Genomic DNA, 13,951 nt, shown 5'->3' with positions numbered 1-13,951 from the left:
TGCTGCCAGTCTGCAAAACCGAGCAGAGAACTTGCATATGACAAGGTATGAGTACCGTGGAAAATGCATAGCATTACGCCAAGTGTAAGTTCTATACATCGCGAATTGAACGTGGAAAAGTTCTTGTGCAACATTTCTGTTTGTACGCACAGCTCATACATGAGGCCCCTGGTGAGCTACACGGTGATGGTCTGTTAGCACAGATTCCATTAGAGGATGTTGTTACCTTATGCCACACTCTTGTTGTCTGTTTCTGACAGTTTGGTCAGAAACATGCACATCATTAAGCAGCAGGAGGTCATTTTGCAGGGCTCTTGTAGTGTTCCTCCTGTTCCTTTTCTCAAAATGAAGCAGATACCAATCCTGCTGCTGAGTTAATGCCCCTCTCCAGCCCTGTCCAGCTGTCCTCATGTAACGGCTCTACTCCTGGTTTGTCCTCCATGCTTTTGAGACTGTGCTGGATGGCATAACAAGCCTCCTTGTGACAGCATGTATGGGTGTGTCACCCTGGAGGAGCTAAAATACCTATGCAACCTAAACTGGCAGCAGGAACTGCATCATACTGCCAGTAGTGACAATTACACTAGCAAAACACACAATTGGAGACGAATCGGTCAGGAAGGATAAGGAGAGAACTATTGTCTTTAATTGGCTTGGTGTTAAGACTGTCAAATTGTAAGTGTTCCCTTACAATTTTTGAGCAGTGTGTAATAACTAATTCCCACCTTCATTCTCCCATTCTTTTTAAACAACCAGTTTGAGAAGACTGACAGCAAAGACGGGTGTAAGAAATGAGGAGAGTTTGAAATGATAGATGAGCTTATGAAGTAAAGGGGTCACTAAACCAAATTGAAATGTCCAAATGAAAACCGGTGTAGGACAAGAATGTGACAATTTTCAAGGTATAATGAAGAATGAGTGAGTTTTATGGAGGTGTACAATATTGCTATAGCACTAAATATGCTAAATGCAATTTAATTGGCCAAGAACAATCGCTCAGTTTTCCTTTACAGATACAGTACCCAAATCTGTAACTGATGCTCAAAGGAGGTTTCACTTTAAAGTGCCTTGGCAAGGCTGAATTCATTCTCATCACACTGTTTTAAAGTTGTTCAATGAATGTCTTGCCAGCTGGTAGTGTGAAAAATGTGTTTGTTAGACCACTCATATATGCTCACTACTAGGGAATCCAAGAACGGCCACGCTCGCATGTATAGCGTGTAAAAATCGAGAAATAACAGAGTTATAGTTAAAATAATTAAGTCAACAACAGACCAGCAGCAGTCAGTCTCCCGGCTCCGACTAAGACAGAGCACAGTGGACTGGGAGGAGTCTGCACTCTGCAGCTCACGAATGCCGGGACGGGGCAGGCTTCATTAATGTCTGTCAGACAACAGCTTTGAACAGCAACTTGAAATTGCAATGCGTCAGTCTGTTGCACCCGCATTATCTGTGCCAAGAAACTTGCTATCACAAAATAATGACAAGAAACTGGATGCATCAGTAAAAGCTGAAATGGCAGTGTTTCAGAGCAATGGCAAGTGTGGGCGTTGTTTAGAACAAGTGTATCAGTATCTGATGACTGTGCCGCCTACTTCAGCGGAGGCAGAACGTGCTTTCTCAGCGGCTGGCGCACACTGCACGAAGGTGCGCTCTTACTTGGATGACTGCACGCTGGACACATTGTACTTTCTACGCTCTTATTACCACAACTATCTAGATCAGGGGTGCCCAATACGTCGATCGCAATCAACCGGTAGATCAGAAAGGTAGTGTAGGTACATTGCATAAAATGAATAGACTTTGCACATTGTGAGGTGAGCATATGACTCACATGATTATGACAATAACTGATGTATGTAATGTAACATGAGATTCTCCATTCAGAAATTTTGGTGGTGTTAGCTGTTTTACAGCCTGGGCACCCGTGCCATCGTAAACTTTATCAGCATTCTTCATGAAAACCTGAGATTAAATTTCTTTCCCAGCCACAACTAAAGAGCAAACCGGATAAGTGCCCAAACAAATATTTTTTTTTCCAGCTACCCATTCCATTAACACTACAAGAAATGTGCCAGGTTAATTTTGCAAATCTAGGCTGCTTATATAAAAAGTACATATTATCATTTTGATGTTTAAATTTTAATTATAAAAATGACTCTTATTCTAAAGATTATATTTCTCTCTTTGTAGGTCCTTACACATTCAGTATTTGTGATACCAGCAGTTTTTCAGATTATGTTCGAGGAGGAATTGTTACGCAAGTTAAGATGCCCAAGAAGATCCACTTTGTAAGTCTATTACTGCCAAAGCAATTGCTTGCTATGGCCATGGTTGTGCTATATAAACCCTTGTGGTAACTATAGAAATTACTCATTTTTCCCCTTTAAGGGCAAATGGTCAGTTTTTTAAATTAATCTTCATATCTGTGAAATAGTAAGATGCAGTAAATTTTATAATTTGCCTAAAACACTCAGGTTTTATATTTATTGAATATATCGTAATATTCCCAAAGTAAATGGGTGCAGGACCCAGTGCAAAAACTGGGTTAGAGATTAATGTCCTGGCTAGTTGCATTAAAACTTGTTAGTATTTATTATCTTGTAATTAATGTCAAATGAATACTGCTATACAGACAGATTTCTTACCACTTTGATCTCGAGTTTGTTCAGTTGCACATGTTAACTCTTGCACAGCTGACATGAGATATGAAAACATAGGACTACTGTATACGTGGATGGTCTTTTGTGCTATAGTCAGTTGGTTTAGTTATGTTTTCCTGTATTTGTTGTCTACTTGAGTCATTTCCTTCAGTTTAAACATTAGGCTTAAACATTATTCCATCCAGCACTGTTTATACCAGCACTGTCTATATAGATTATAGCATATCCTAAAGGATTTGTGACTCTCGTATCTGATACGCTTGTGGGTGCTGGCTGAGCTGGAAATTCTCGTGGGACCAAAAGATTGTACTCTGATATGTTGGATAGTTTGACAAATACAGTGGTAACTGCAATGAAACAGAAGGTGAGCTAAAGCATAATGTTACCAAATAAAACAAGTTGTCTGTTTCCTGAAAACTGATATCAAATCCTTCTATTAGTACATGCAGTAATGCAGCTCTAATACTTTGGTGGTCAACCTGAACATTGGGGCATAGCAGATATCCAAATATTATAATAAACAAGCAAATACAAGTTTTGTCTTATGCTGCTTTAATGCACACACATGTTTCAGCCTGCAGAGAGTACCAGAATCATCATCATTTGTATGTCTGTATCAAATCTAATCTAATCAAAGGATTAAATCGAGAATTTATAAAGTGCTTTAGAGGATGTTTCAAAATAGAGATCATGAAATAGCCTAAATACTGTAAAATGATTTACAGGCCTTAACGCTCAACCATGTGTGTTTCTGTATTTGTGTGTGTATTTTTATGTAATATTTATATACATATGTGCATATACGAAAGCACACAAACACATTCAAGATGTTTGAATACACTGTTGGGTTTTGTTTCAAAGCTTGTTGAGAGTTGTAATTGGATCAACCATTCACTGGTGAAATACTCGAATAAATCCACTTTCCAGTCTTCTTAAAGACTTGTTTCTCAATACTATGTTGTCCTTTCTTATTAGCACTTGTACAGTTTGTTACAGGGCTGGCATTGGTACTTTGGTACTAAGCATCATTTGTTGCTGTTTAAGAAACTTGTGGTTAGACCAAGGACTAGTGTGAAAAAACACTTACTGTTTTGTTTTGTTTAATTTGTTTAGAAATCCTTGTCATCTTCAATGGCTGAACCAGACTTTATCATGACTGACTTTGCTAAGTTTGACCGTCCAGGTCAGCTACATATTGGGTTCCAGGCACTCCGCCACTTTGCAAAAAAACATGACAGAATGCCAAAGCCTTGGAATAAGGTACTGTAAGTGCTGTTGGCTGTGTGTGTGTATGTATGCATACCTTGTGCTGACTGACCTTGACTTTTCTTAATGGTCATTGGAAACCGATTTTATAAGAGACTATACTCTTTTGAATTCAAACAGGTAATTGAAAGGAATAAAGGGAATTTGGGGTATAAATATAATTTTACACTATAGCACATCCTACAAAAAAGGTAGTTTTATGAAACTGATTGTAATGTTTTGATCTGTAATCTTGTACTATTGGCGGGGTTTTGAAGGGTTTAGTTCAAAAGGCAATATATACAGAGTCATGGTTTACTTTAACTTTTTACATACAGTATTGATTTTTACAGGCTGCACATTTTCTTGGGGCATGCAATGATCTGAAACTTTTAAGCATTTTACGGAATGAAAAACAGATGAAAAGAAATATTATTGTGAACTATGTACAATATCCACCTCCTATGTGTTCTATCCATGAGGGGACCCCCTTACTGTGTTGTGCAAGCGTTTAATCTGACCTAGGCATACTTGTACAATGTCCCAGTGCTTGAAGTAGAACCATATTACTAGCGGCCATCTGACTTGGTGTCTTGGCTACTCCTTGCCTTTCGTTGTTACATTTAGATGGGGGAGGGGGGGTGGGATTAAGGGTGGTAAGGTCACAGCACTGCAATACACTAACATTCTATTTGTGTGTTTTGGGGGCCTGATAAAATAATACTCGGTTGGAGATCCTGTGGGGAATACTCACAGGTACGTTAAGAAATGTTTTTTATTATTAACAAATTCAATGTCTGCCCCCTCTATGTCCTGTCCACAGGGGACTTGTTTACTGAGCTGAGAAAGAATTAAAACTTGCCAAGGAAGCCATCTTTCCTGGCTTATGTTGTAGCAAGCGTTTCAACTGGGCCCCACCCCATCGAATTTGTATGTACTTTATGCTGATGTGTTAGGAGTGAAAAGTTTACTGAATTACTGCGTGTGCCCAAGGACACATACTATTAATCACTCCCGATATTTCTTTTGAGTTTTGTGGAACTCTTGTCCTTTACCTTTGCTTCTGATAGTGGCCTTAATTTGCATAAAGCAGCAGCTGTACATCTGTACACAGTTTCTTCCCTTCTTTCTTTGGTGCTCAGAAGAGAAAAAGACGCAATCCTAAGACTTGCCTGCTCACTACAGTATTATGACTGACAAATATCAATGAGTGAGTGAGTCAATCAGTCAAATTTGCATTGCATATATGTATATTTATATGTAGTGCCCACCATAACATTTGGGATAATAACACATTTTTCCTTGATTTTCTTTGCTCCACAGTTCAAAGTTGCAAATCAGAGACCTAATTAAAGTGGACATTGCAGACTTATCATTTAATGGTAGTTGCATACATTTACACAATGTAGAAATTACATTACTTTTTATACATGGTCTCCTCAATTTCAGGGCACCCGAATATTTTGACATTTGGCTCCGCAGGTCTTTGTGATTACTTAGGTGCGGTTCATTGCTTCATTACTTGTAGACATAAGATACCTAGCCTTGCTTCCATCTTTTGGAGTCTCCTAATGCCATTGCTAAACATAAGGGCAAAACCTGTGTCAACAAAAGTCAGAGAAATCATTAAGAGACTGAATAACAAGAATAAAGCCCTTAGCGGTATCGGAAAATGATCTTCCGGAGGCAGATGTGTATGTGTCAGAGACTACTAAGTGATAGCAAGGGCAAAATGTGGAGTCGAAAAGGAACTACCCAAGATCCAAAGCAGTCCATCTCATTTCTTAAACACAGTTGTTAGGGTGTTATGGTTGTAGCAGGTACTGGCACACTAATGATATAACGACTGACAGCAGTAGCACAATGAATTCTGAGGTATATAGAAACATCGTATCTACTGAAGCTCTAGTAAATGCTTCCAAACTTATTGGATGGCTTGCTGTCTTACACTAAGATAATGGTCCTAAACATGCTATTAAGTCAACACACAAGTTATCAAAGTGAAAAAAAATGGAAAATTCTTCAATGGCCAAGCCAGTCACCCAATTTAAATTCAATATAGCATGCTTTCCATATGCTGAAGAGAAATCTTAAGGGGACAAGCCCCAAAGCAAGCAGGAACTAAAGATGGCTGCAATAGATGCTTGCATCCGGTGATATCTACATTATGGTGCCCTGAAATGATGAGATCATTTATAAAAAGTGTAATTTCTACATGGTGTGACTAAAATGTATGCAGATTCCCTTAAAGTCTGTAGTGTGCACTTTAGTCATGTCTGAATGATTTATTTTAAACTGTGGAACAAAAGGGTAAATCAAAAGATATATATAGCTGTGCAACCATGAATGTTTATTTTTTTTACAGTCTGATGCTGAAGAGCTGCTGTCCATTGCCAAATCCATCAATAGCTGTCTATCTGGAAGTGCTAAACAAGAGCAGCTTGATGAAACCCTGTTAAAGAAGTTATCCTATGTGTCAGCAGGAGACCTTGCTCCTATCAATGCATTTATTGGAGGCCTAACCGCCCAGGAAGTCATGAAGGTAAGTTAATTTATTGTAAGATTTTCATTAAAAAGGCATTAATAAAGAGTTTGATGTTAGCATTGTGCTGTGTGTACTTTTTGTTCAGATTTAAAAGGTTTGAAAATTTATTCAGGTAATTTAATACCAAACTGTATTCTTCTAATTCTGTACAAACACTCCTAAGTTGATTTTTGAAGATTGTGACCAAAGAATCCTTTTCACTTTGACAGGCTTGCACTGGAAAATTTATGCCAATTGTCCAGTGGCTATACTTTGATGCTCTTGAATGTCTTCCTGAAGAGGAGGAGTCCATTCCTACTGAAGAGGATTGTGTGTTTGTAAGCACTTGTCCAATTTAATTCTGTTGCTCCCCCTAGTAAGAAAGTCTACAAATTTGTTCCACCATATCAAAAGTAATTTGCTTTGTTTTCCCCAGCTACGATTCATTTTTAATCTATGTAATTCTTAAAATAGTTTTTAAAACCAGTTAAATTACACAGTTCCTTAGTTTACCATCCCATCCATTCTTATGTTGGAACAATGGGGTGGGGTGGGGGGGGGAGTATATTGGGGAGGGAGACTGATGTCTGATCTGGAAACTATTTCAGTAACTGCTACACTTTCACAAGGCCAAACCTCTCTGTGGGCATGTTTGTATTTCTCAGTAATTATTGTATTCTTTTAAGAGCTGCTACAATACTGCAACTATTTCCTATAAAATTTATACAGTTTCAGTAATTCATGTCTTTGTATTCAAAAATAAATTGAATGTCTGGTTTTTTGACTTGCTTGTGTTTTCCTTAAAATTTTAAACAGAAATTGTAGACCTACAAACTTCTCCAGTAACTAGAAGGCGCATATTCTGTTTGTCTATAGCATCTACTTTTTTTCATTGTTTCTTTAATTTAAAAAATTTAACAGGCATGTAAAAAAATTAAGTATTTTACGATGTACAGATACAGATTTTTCAATGTTATGTACATTATAAATTGATAAAGTAGCAGCATACTTTTAGGTCTGTTTTATTCGTCACGCTCAAAGCACTTATGCGTACTCATTACGGCTGACACATATGCTCAGAGGATGTGTCAAAAGAATGCTGGGAACGTCATCAAGAATTGCGTGATGGGTGCGCGAGTTGTAGTACCACCAAAAATATAGATGGTGTGTGTGTGTTCAGGGTTTAGTATGTGACATCAACATCATTGTTTTACTATCAACATGTGACGGCAGTGATTTCTGTATGCACGCAAATATAATCAGTACAATGCTTATGTAGCAGCAGGTTTCTGAAGCTCACATGTTGCGTAGCATTAAGTATATTCCTGGTTTAAAATGCAACAAATATACTTCAAGACCGGACATCATAGGAATGTAGAAGGATTTTAAGATGTTTTTATTTTTAGTGTTGGTAATTTATAAATGTTTAAGTGCTTTCAAAAACTTTCTGCTGTCGGACTGGATACATATTTCAGTATTTAACTGATTGTATTATTTTTATCAAATTCATGGCCCTCCCTTATGGTTCAGTGCCATTCTGCTCTTGTTGAAATGGCACATTGGCAGATTTAATTAATTTGTCTCATTTTGTCTTCATACATACAGAGAAACAGTCGGTATGATGGTCAGATTGCTGTGTTTGGATCCAAAATTCAGGAGAAGTTGTCAAAACAAAGATATTTTTTGGTAAGTTGTTTGCTTATCACCTAATTTTACAGTCAGCCAATAGGTGCCCAATGTTTTTCAGCTTAGCAGACAAAAGGCGAAATTAACTGTTGCTAAATTACTTGGATAACTAAGGACGTTCCTATAAGGACAGCTATCTAGGTATAGCACTCACACTTTTTTCCCTGTTAAATTTGTTTTTGAAGTAGCTTCTCTTTGTTTTTGGTTGCAACCTTTCAATAAAAGAGTAAACTTAAGTACAGTAACCCCCGCTGTATTGCGGTTCAGCTATTGCGCCCCCGCTACATCGCGGATTTATTAATACTATTATTATCACTAGGGTGCTCCGCACCCTGCTCGTTTCGCTCGCCCACCCCCTCATTTGGTTTACTGGATAAACAATTTAAAGAGATTATTTTCATGAGAATTGTTACATATGCATTATTTTCATTTTTACTTTAAAACTTTTGTAAAAACAGTATTTGTTCTTTATTTCCTGCCCCGGGCGTGGTTAATTCTCTTTCTCGCGGCACTTATAACGCTCCTCGCGTTGTGAAGGGTTGGTCTGAACGCTCGCTAAGCAGAAGTGGACAGATCAGCTACTGGCTTTGTGCTGCTTCTGCCAAGATTTTTTTGTGTGTGACAGCTGAATGCACGCTAAGGAAAAGTGCTTGGATCTGGTCATGATCGCTTCGTCCAAACCAAGATGCTTTTTCAGCTTGTCACTCTGAGTGTCAATCATTTAAAAGCCTGTACAGCAGCTCTTATGTCTCACTGCCTTGTCTTGCGTGAAGTTAAAATGTTTCATAATAGAGAGATGTTACTCATATCCTTAGCCCGACATCCACATATCATATGCGTTTACAAAATGTGTTTTAATAAGTTTACATGTGTTTAAAACGTATGGGATGGGTATTTTAAGGCTTAAACTATATAAAAAAAAAAAAAGTGTTGTTTCTATATCGCGGGTTTTCACCTTTCGCGTGTGGGTTTAGAACGTAACTTCCGCGATAAGTGGAGGATTACTGTAATTTTAGAATTTACCATATTTTTTGCTCCTTAAGACGCACCTGACCATTAGATGCATGTAGGTTTAGAGGAGGAAAACAAGAAAAAAAAATATTCTGAACCAAATGGTGTACCATCCATCCATCCATCCATCCACTATATCCTAACTACAGGGTCACGGGGTCTGCTGGAGCCAATCCCAGGGCGCAATGCAGGAACAAACCCCAGGCAGGGGGTGTACTAAAATATTTAATAAAATACAGCAGAATATACCTTGTAAAGTCAACAGCAGTACTAAGAACCTTCATTAACAAATGAGGAGAGACTTTAAGGTTCAAGCACTCTTCTAGTTTTCTGGAAACCCCAAGAACTCCTCAACGCCAGTGTCAGAATTTATGAAGCAATCACTTTGCAGCAGCAGGTACCTATCATCACGCAGCATAACCTGTCTGAAGCCACCAAGGAACAAAGCACGTTTGAACCAATGCTCCCTGAAGTTACATCGCCAGTCCAGTCCCATCTCTGTTTGTAATGCCGCAAAGCCCTTCATCTTGTCTTTTGTTGTGGGTTTCCATTTTGAAAAACGAGAATGCGGTGCGAGCGCCGCGCAGCCGTCGATTCAAAGAATTGCTCCACATATCTGTTTGTCTCGTCCGACAGCAGCTGAAAGGCAGCCTCAGGAAAGACCAGCCTGAAGTAGTCCAGCGGCTGGTAATCTGTTGAGTCCAACAGCAAGCCATGCTGTCTTGTGTAGTCTGGTAGCCAGTAACTTTGCCATAGGTGCGTTGGCTGCGTGAATGCGCTCAGCTGGGGCGGCATCAGCTGGGGTCCGATCAGCTGATGCCAGTTCCTCACTCTCTTGCTCGATCTCCTGATCACTCTCAACAAAATCAGATTCTGAAAAATCAGAGTCCGACTCAGCGATAATGCGCAAAACATCGTCTGCTGGGTATCTTGTTTTCTGCACTCGCTTCGCTCCCTCATGAGATGTCGATGTCATCTTGCCTTGAACTTCCGGCGGCGCCACGAACAGGCAGCGGCTAAGAGCGCTCCAGGGAATTCAGTGTTTTTATACTGATTCTCGTCCGTTTTGCGTACTTTTCGTTTTGTTTGTAAACAAGTAAGATGTGTATCACTTACGACAGAAATATCCTGCTTGAAATCGGAAGGAAATCCACAAATCCTCCGCCGAATCTGCCGTTGGAGATGTTACGGAGCCTGGGCGAGACAATAAAGCGCAGCTGGCCGAAGCGTAAGCGCTGTTCCCGGAAACAGAAGCGGGGCAAGCATGCAGGCTTTTGCATGAGGCTAAAAGCTAACCCGGCCCGACCAGCACTTCCATCTGTCCTGCTCTCCAACGTCCGCTCACTAGACAACAAAATGGACTTTCTGTGGCTCCAGCAATCAACCCAGCGTGAGATAAAGAACTGCTGCGTTTTTATCTTCACGGAAACGTGGCTGAATGCGGACATCGCGGACTCGGCTATCCAGCTCAACGGGCTAGCATGCTATCGGGCCGACAGAGAAGCCTATTTGTCCGGTAAGAGCCGCGGAGGCGGTTTGTGCATCTACATCAACAGTCTCTGGTGCACGAACTCTGCTGAAGTGAGTCGCCACTGCTCGCCACAGATACAGTTTCTAGCCGTAAAGAGCCGCCCGTTCTACCTGCCGAGATAATTCTCCGTGGTGCTACTCGTAGCTGTTTACCTGCCGCCTAGCGCTAATGCTAATCTAGCATTAGCCGGACTGTACGAGGAAATCAACAAGCTCCAGACCGCGCACCCGGACGGCTTTTTCATCATTGCCGGCGACTTCAACCACGCAAACCTGAAGGCAGTTCTCCCCAAATTCCATCAACATGTGGACTTTGCTACGAGGGGGGAGAACTGCCTGGCAAAGTTTACACCAGCGTGCGTGGTGCCTACAAAGCAGCACTGTGCCCACACATCGGCTCTTCCGACCACGCTACAGTGATGCTGCGACCCGCATACTCGACGCTGCTGAAACTCACGAGACCTGCCAGGAAAACCATTCGAGTCTGGCCCAGTGGAGCGGTCTCAGCACTCCAGGACTGTTTTGAATGTACGGACTGGAATGTTTTTAGAGAGGCGGCGACGTATGACGGCTGTGTTAACCTGGACGAGTTTGCAGAATCTGTGACTTGCTACATCACCAAGTGCACAGAGGATGTTACCGTCCTGAAGAACATCACCACTAGAGCCAACGAGAAACCCTGGTTCACAGCACAGGTGCGCGCGCTGCTGAGAGAGAGAGATGCTGCATTCCGGTCCGGGAGTACAGCTGCCCTCAGAACAGCCAGGGCAAACCTCTCTCGCTCTATCCGCCAAGCAAAGCGAGCGTATGGCAAAAGATCCAGCACCACTTCAAAGACGCAAAAGACTCCCGCAGTCTATGGCAGGGCATCCAGGCTGTCACCCAGTACAACCAACATCAAGCAGCTGTGAGGGAGATGCCACACTCCCTGAGGAACTGAACAAGTTCAACGCACGGTTTGACGCACTGAACAACATGCCGCCGACGAAAGCGACACCTCTCATCACCGACCAGACCATCTCTCTGCCTGCAGCTGACGTGAGGAGAACTTTCTCCAAGATCAACCTACGTAAAGCTGCCGGTCCGGACAACATTCCAGGTCGAGTGCTGAGAGACTGCGCTGATCAGCTCGCCGAGGTGTTCACAGACATCTTTAACACTTCGCTGAGCCAGATGATCGTCCCGACGTGCTTCAAGTCCACCACCATAATCCCAGTGCCAAAGAAATCTTCAGTTTTCTGCCTGAATGACTACCGGCCCATCGCACTGACCCCCATCACCATGAAGCCTCCATTGAGAGGCTTGTCATGGCACGAGTGAAGAGCCATATCCACTGCACTTCACCTTTCCCTCTCTCACTTGGACAATAAAGACTCTTATGTTAGATTGCTGTTCATAGACTTCAGTTAAGCGTTTAACACCATCATTCCCCATAGACTGTGTGTGAAACTGAGCAAGTTGGGACTAAGCACCTCACTCTGCAATTGGATACTTGATTTCCTGTCAGAGAGACCTCAGTCCGTTCCGAATCGGTGACACTGTTTCCAGCACCATCAGGCTGAGTACCGGAGCTCCTCAGGGCTGCGTTCTCAGTCCACTTTTGTTTACACTCCTGACTCACGACTGCACTGCCCTGCACAGCTCAAACCACATCATCAAATTCGCCGACGACACGACCGTGGTGGGGCTCATCAGCAACAACGATGAGTCTGCGTACAGAGATGAGGTGAAGCAGCTGGCTGCCTGGTGCAGTGACAACAACCTAATCGCTGAATGTGGAAAAAACTAAAGAAATGGTCATCAACTTCAGGAAAGCTCGCTCCACCCACACACCACTTAGCATCCACGGTTCCACGGTTGAGACTGTAAAAAACACCAAGTTCCTGGGAGTTCACATCTCAGACGATCTCACCTGGACCACCAACACCACCTCCATCACCAAAAAGGCCCAGCAGCGTCTACACTTCCTGAGACGACTGAAGCGAGCCAACCTGCCCCTTCCCATCCTCACCATGTTCTACAGGGGCACCATAGAGAGCGTCCTAACCAGCTGCATCTCCACCTGGTTCGGAAACAGTACTGTTGCTGATATCAGGCGGCTTGAAAGGATCATCAAAGCAGCTGGAAACATCATCGGAACGTCTCTTCCGCCACTGCAGGACATCTTCCACAGACGCTGCATCAAAAGGGCCTCCTGCATCGTGCTCGACCCCTCTCATCCTTCACACGGACTTTTCACGCTCCTTCCTTCTGGCAGACGCTTCCGCAGCATCAGGTCTCAGTCTTCCAGGATGCGTGATAGCTTCTTCCCACAAGCCATAAGACTCTTGAACTCACTCCCAGCCATCACACTTCCCCCCCCCACACACACACCTGGACTGTGAAAGAACTATGTTGCACAACTGCACTTTATACGCATCATGTCATTTGATGCACAATATCTCCTGTAGTATGACTGCACTGTTGCCAACACCCACTGGACTAAGATTATACGCTGCCGTATAAATGCTTGCACATGTTTATGTGAACATTGTACACATAAATAACCTGTAAATAGTATTATATAGTACTTGTATATAGAAACCTGTTACATTATAACCTTCTACCTCCTGCACATCCAATGCGTAATGTCACTTTGCACCTGATTTTGCATATTTGCACTCATGTTGAACTTGGTACTTGAAAAGAACCAGGGTACAGTTTCTGTCATAATGTAACATATTGTCAATCTCAACTGTTTAAGAATACGACATTCTGACTTGATTTCTACCTCTTCATCTTTTTCTAGTTCTAACTTTATTTAAAACTGTCTAGTTAAATGCATATTGCACATTCTCTAGTTTAAAATGTGTCACTTATTTATTGTCTATTTCATATGCCTATTTATTCTATATTCTCTGTTATGCTGTTCTATGTTTGTCTGCACTGAAAAACCTGGAGCCACGTCGTCTCGTCTCTCTATGTACCTGTACAGTGTATAGCAGAGATAACAATAAAGTTGACTTTGACTTTTTGACTTTTGACTTTGGCCTTAGTTTACATTTCCTTTGTAACTCACGCAAACGCAAGGATTAGGTGCCGAGTCAACGAGTCCAACATTCCTCCAAGCAGAGAGGGAATGCCTGTAACATAACGATGAGTTTTGTCACCATAAACAGCTGATTGTCGCCTTCTACTCCTGAATGTCCGCTTTTGTCAGGTAATGCACATCACGGTTAGTGACGCAGTATTCGCTCTATAAGACGCACGCTGTACTAGCTAATTACCCAGTGTCTTCGCTCACTGAGTGCAA

At 41.7% G+C, this 13,951-nt stretch overlaps 1 protein-coding gene across 3 annotated transcripts in view; it reads left to right on the top strand.

Moving 5' to 3' along the window:
• The window catches only part of uba1 (ubiquitin-like modifier activating enzyme 1), a 332,406-nt gene that overhangs the window by 195,642 nt on the left and 122,813 nt on the right, over positions 1–13,951 (top strand). For all 3 annotated transcript variants that reach the window (XM_039774152.1, XM_039774151.1, XM_039774150.1), the window contains exons 9-13: positions 2,194–2,291; positions 3,777–3,923; positions 6,274–6,450; positions 6,663–6,770; positions 8,038–8,118. In XM_039774152.1, coding sequence (XP_039630086.1) covers positions 2,194–2,291; positions 3,777–3,923; positions 6,274–6,450; positions 6,663–6,770; positions 8,038–8,118 — 611 coding nt within the window. The remainder of the gene's footprint in view (positions 1–2,193; positions 2,292–3,776; positions 3,924–6,273; positions 6,451–6,662; positions 6,771–8,037; positions 8,119–13,951) is intronic.

This window comes from Polypterus senegalus, chromosome 13 (genome assembly GCF_016835505.1).
Source record: "Polypterus senegalus isolate Bchr_013 chromosome 13, ASM1683550v1, whole genome shotgun sequence".
Classification (NCBI taxonomy): domain Eukaryota; kingdom Metazoa; phylum Chordata; class Cladistia; order Polypteriformes; family Polypteridae; genus Polypterus; species Polypterus senegalus.
This window is presented reverse-complemented; position numbering and strand designations above follow the sequence as displayed.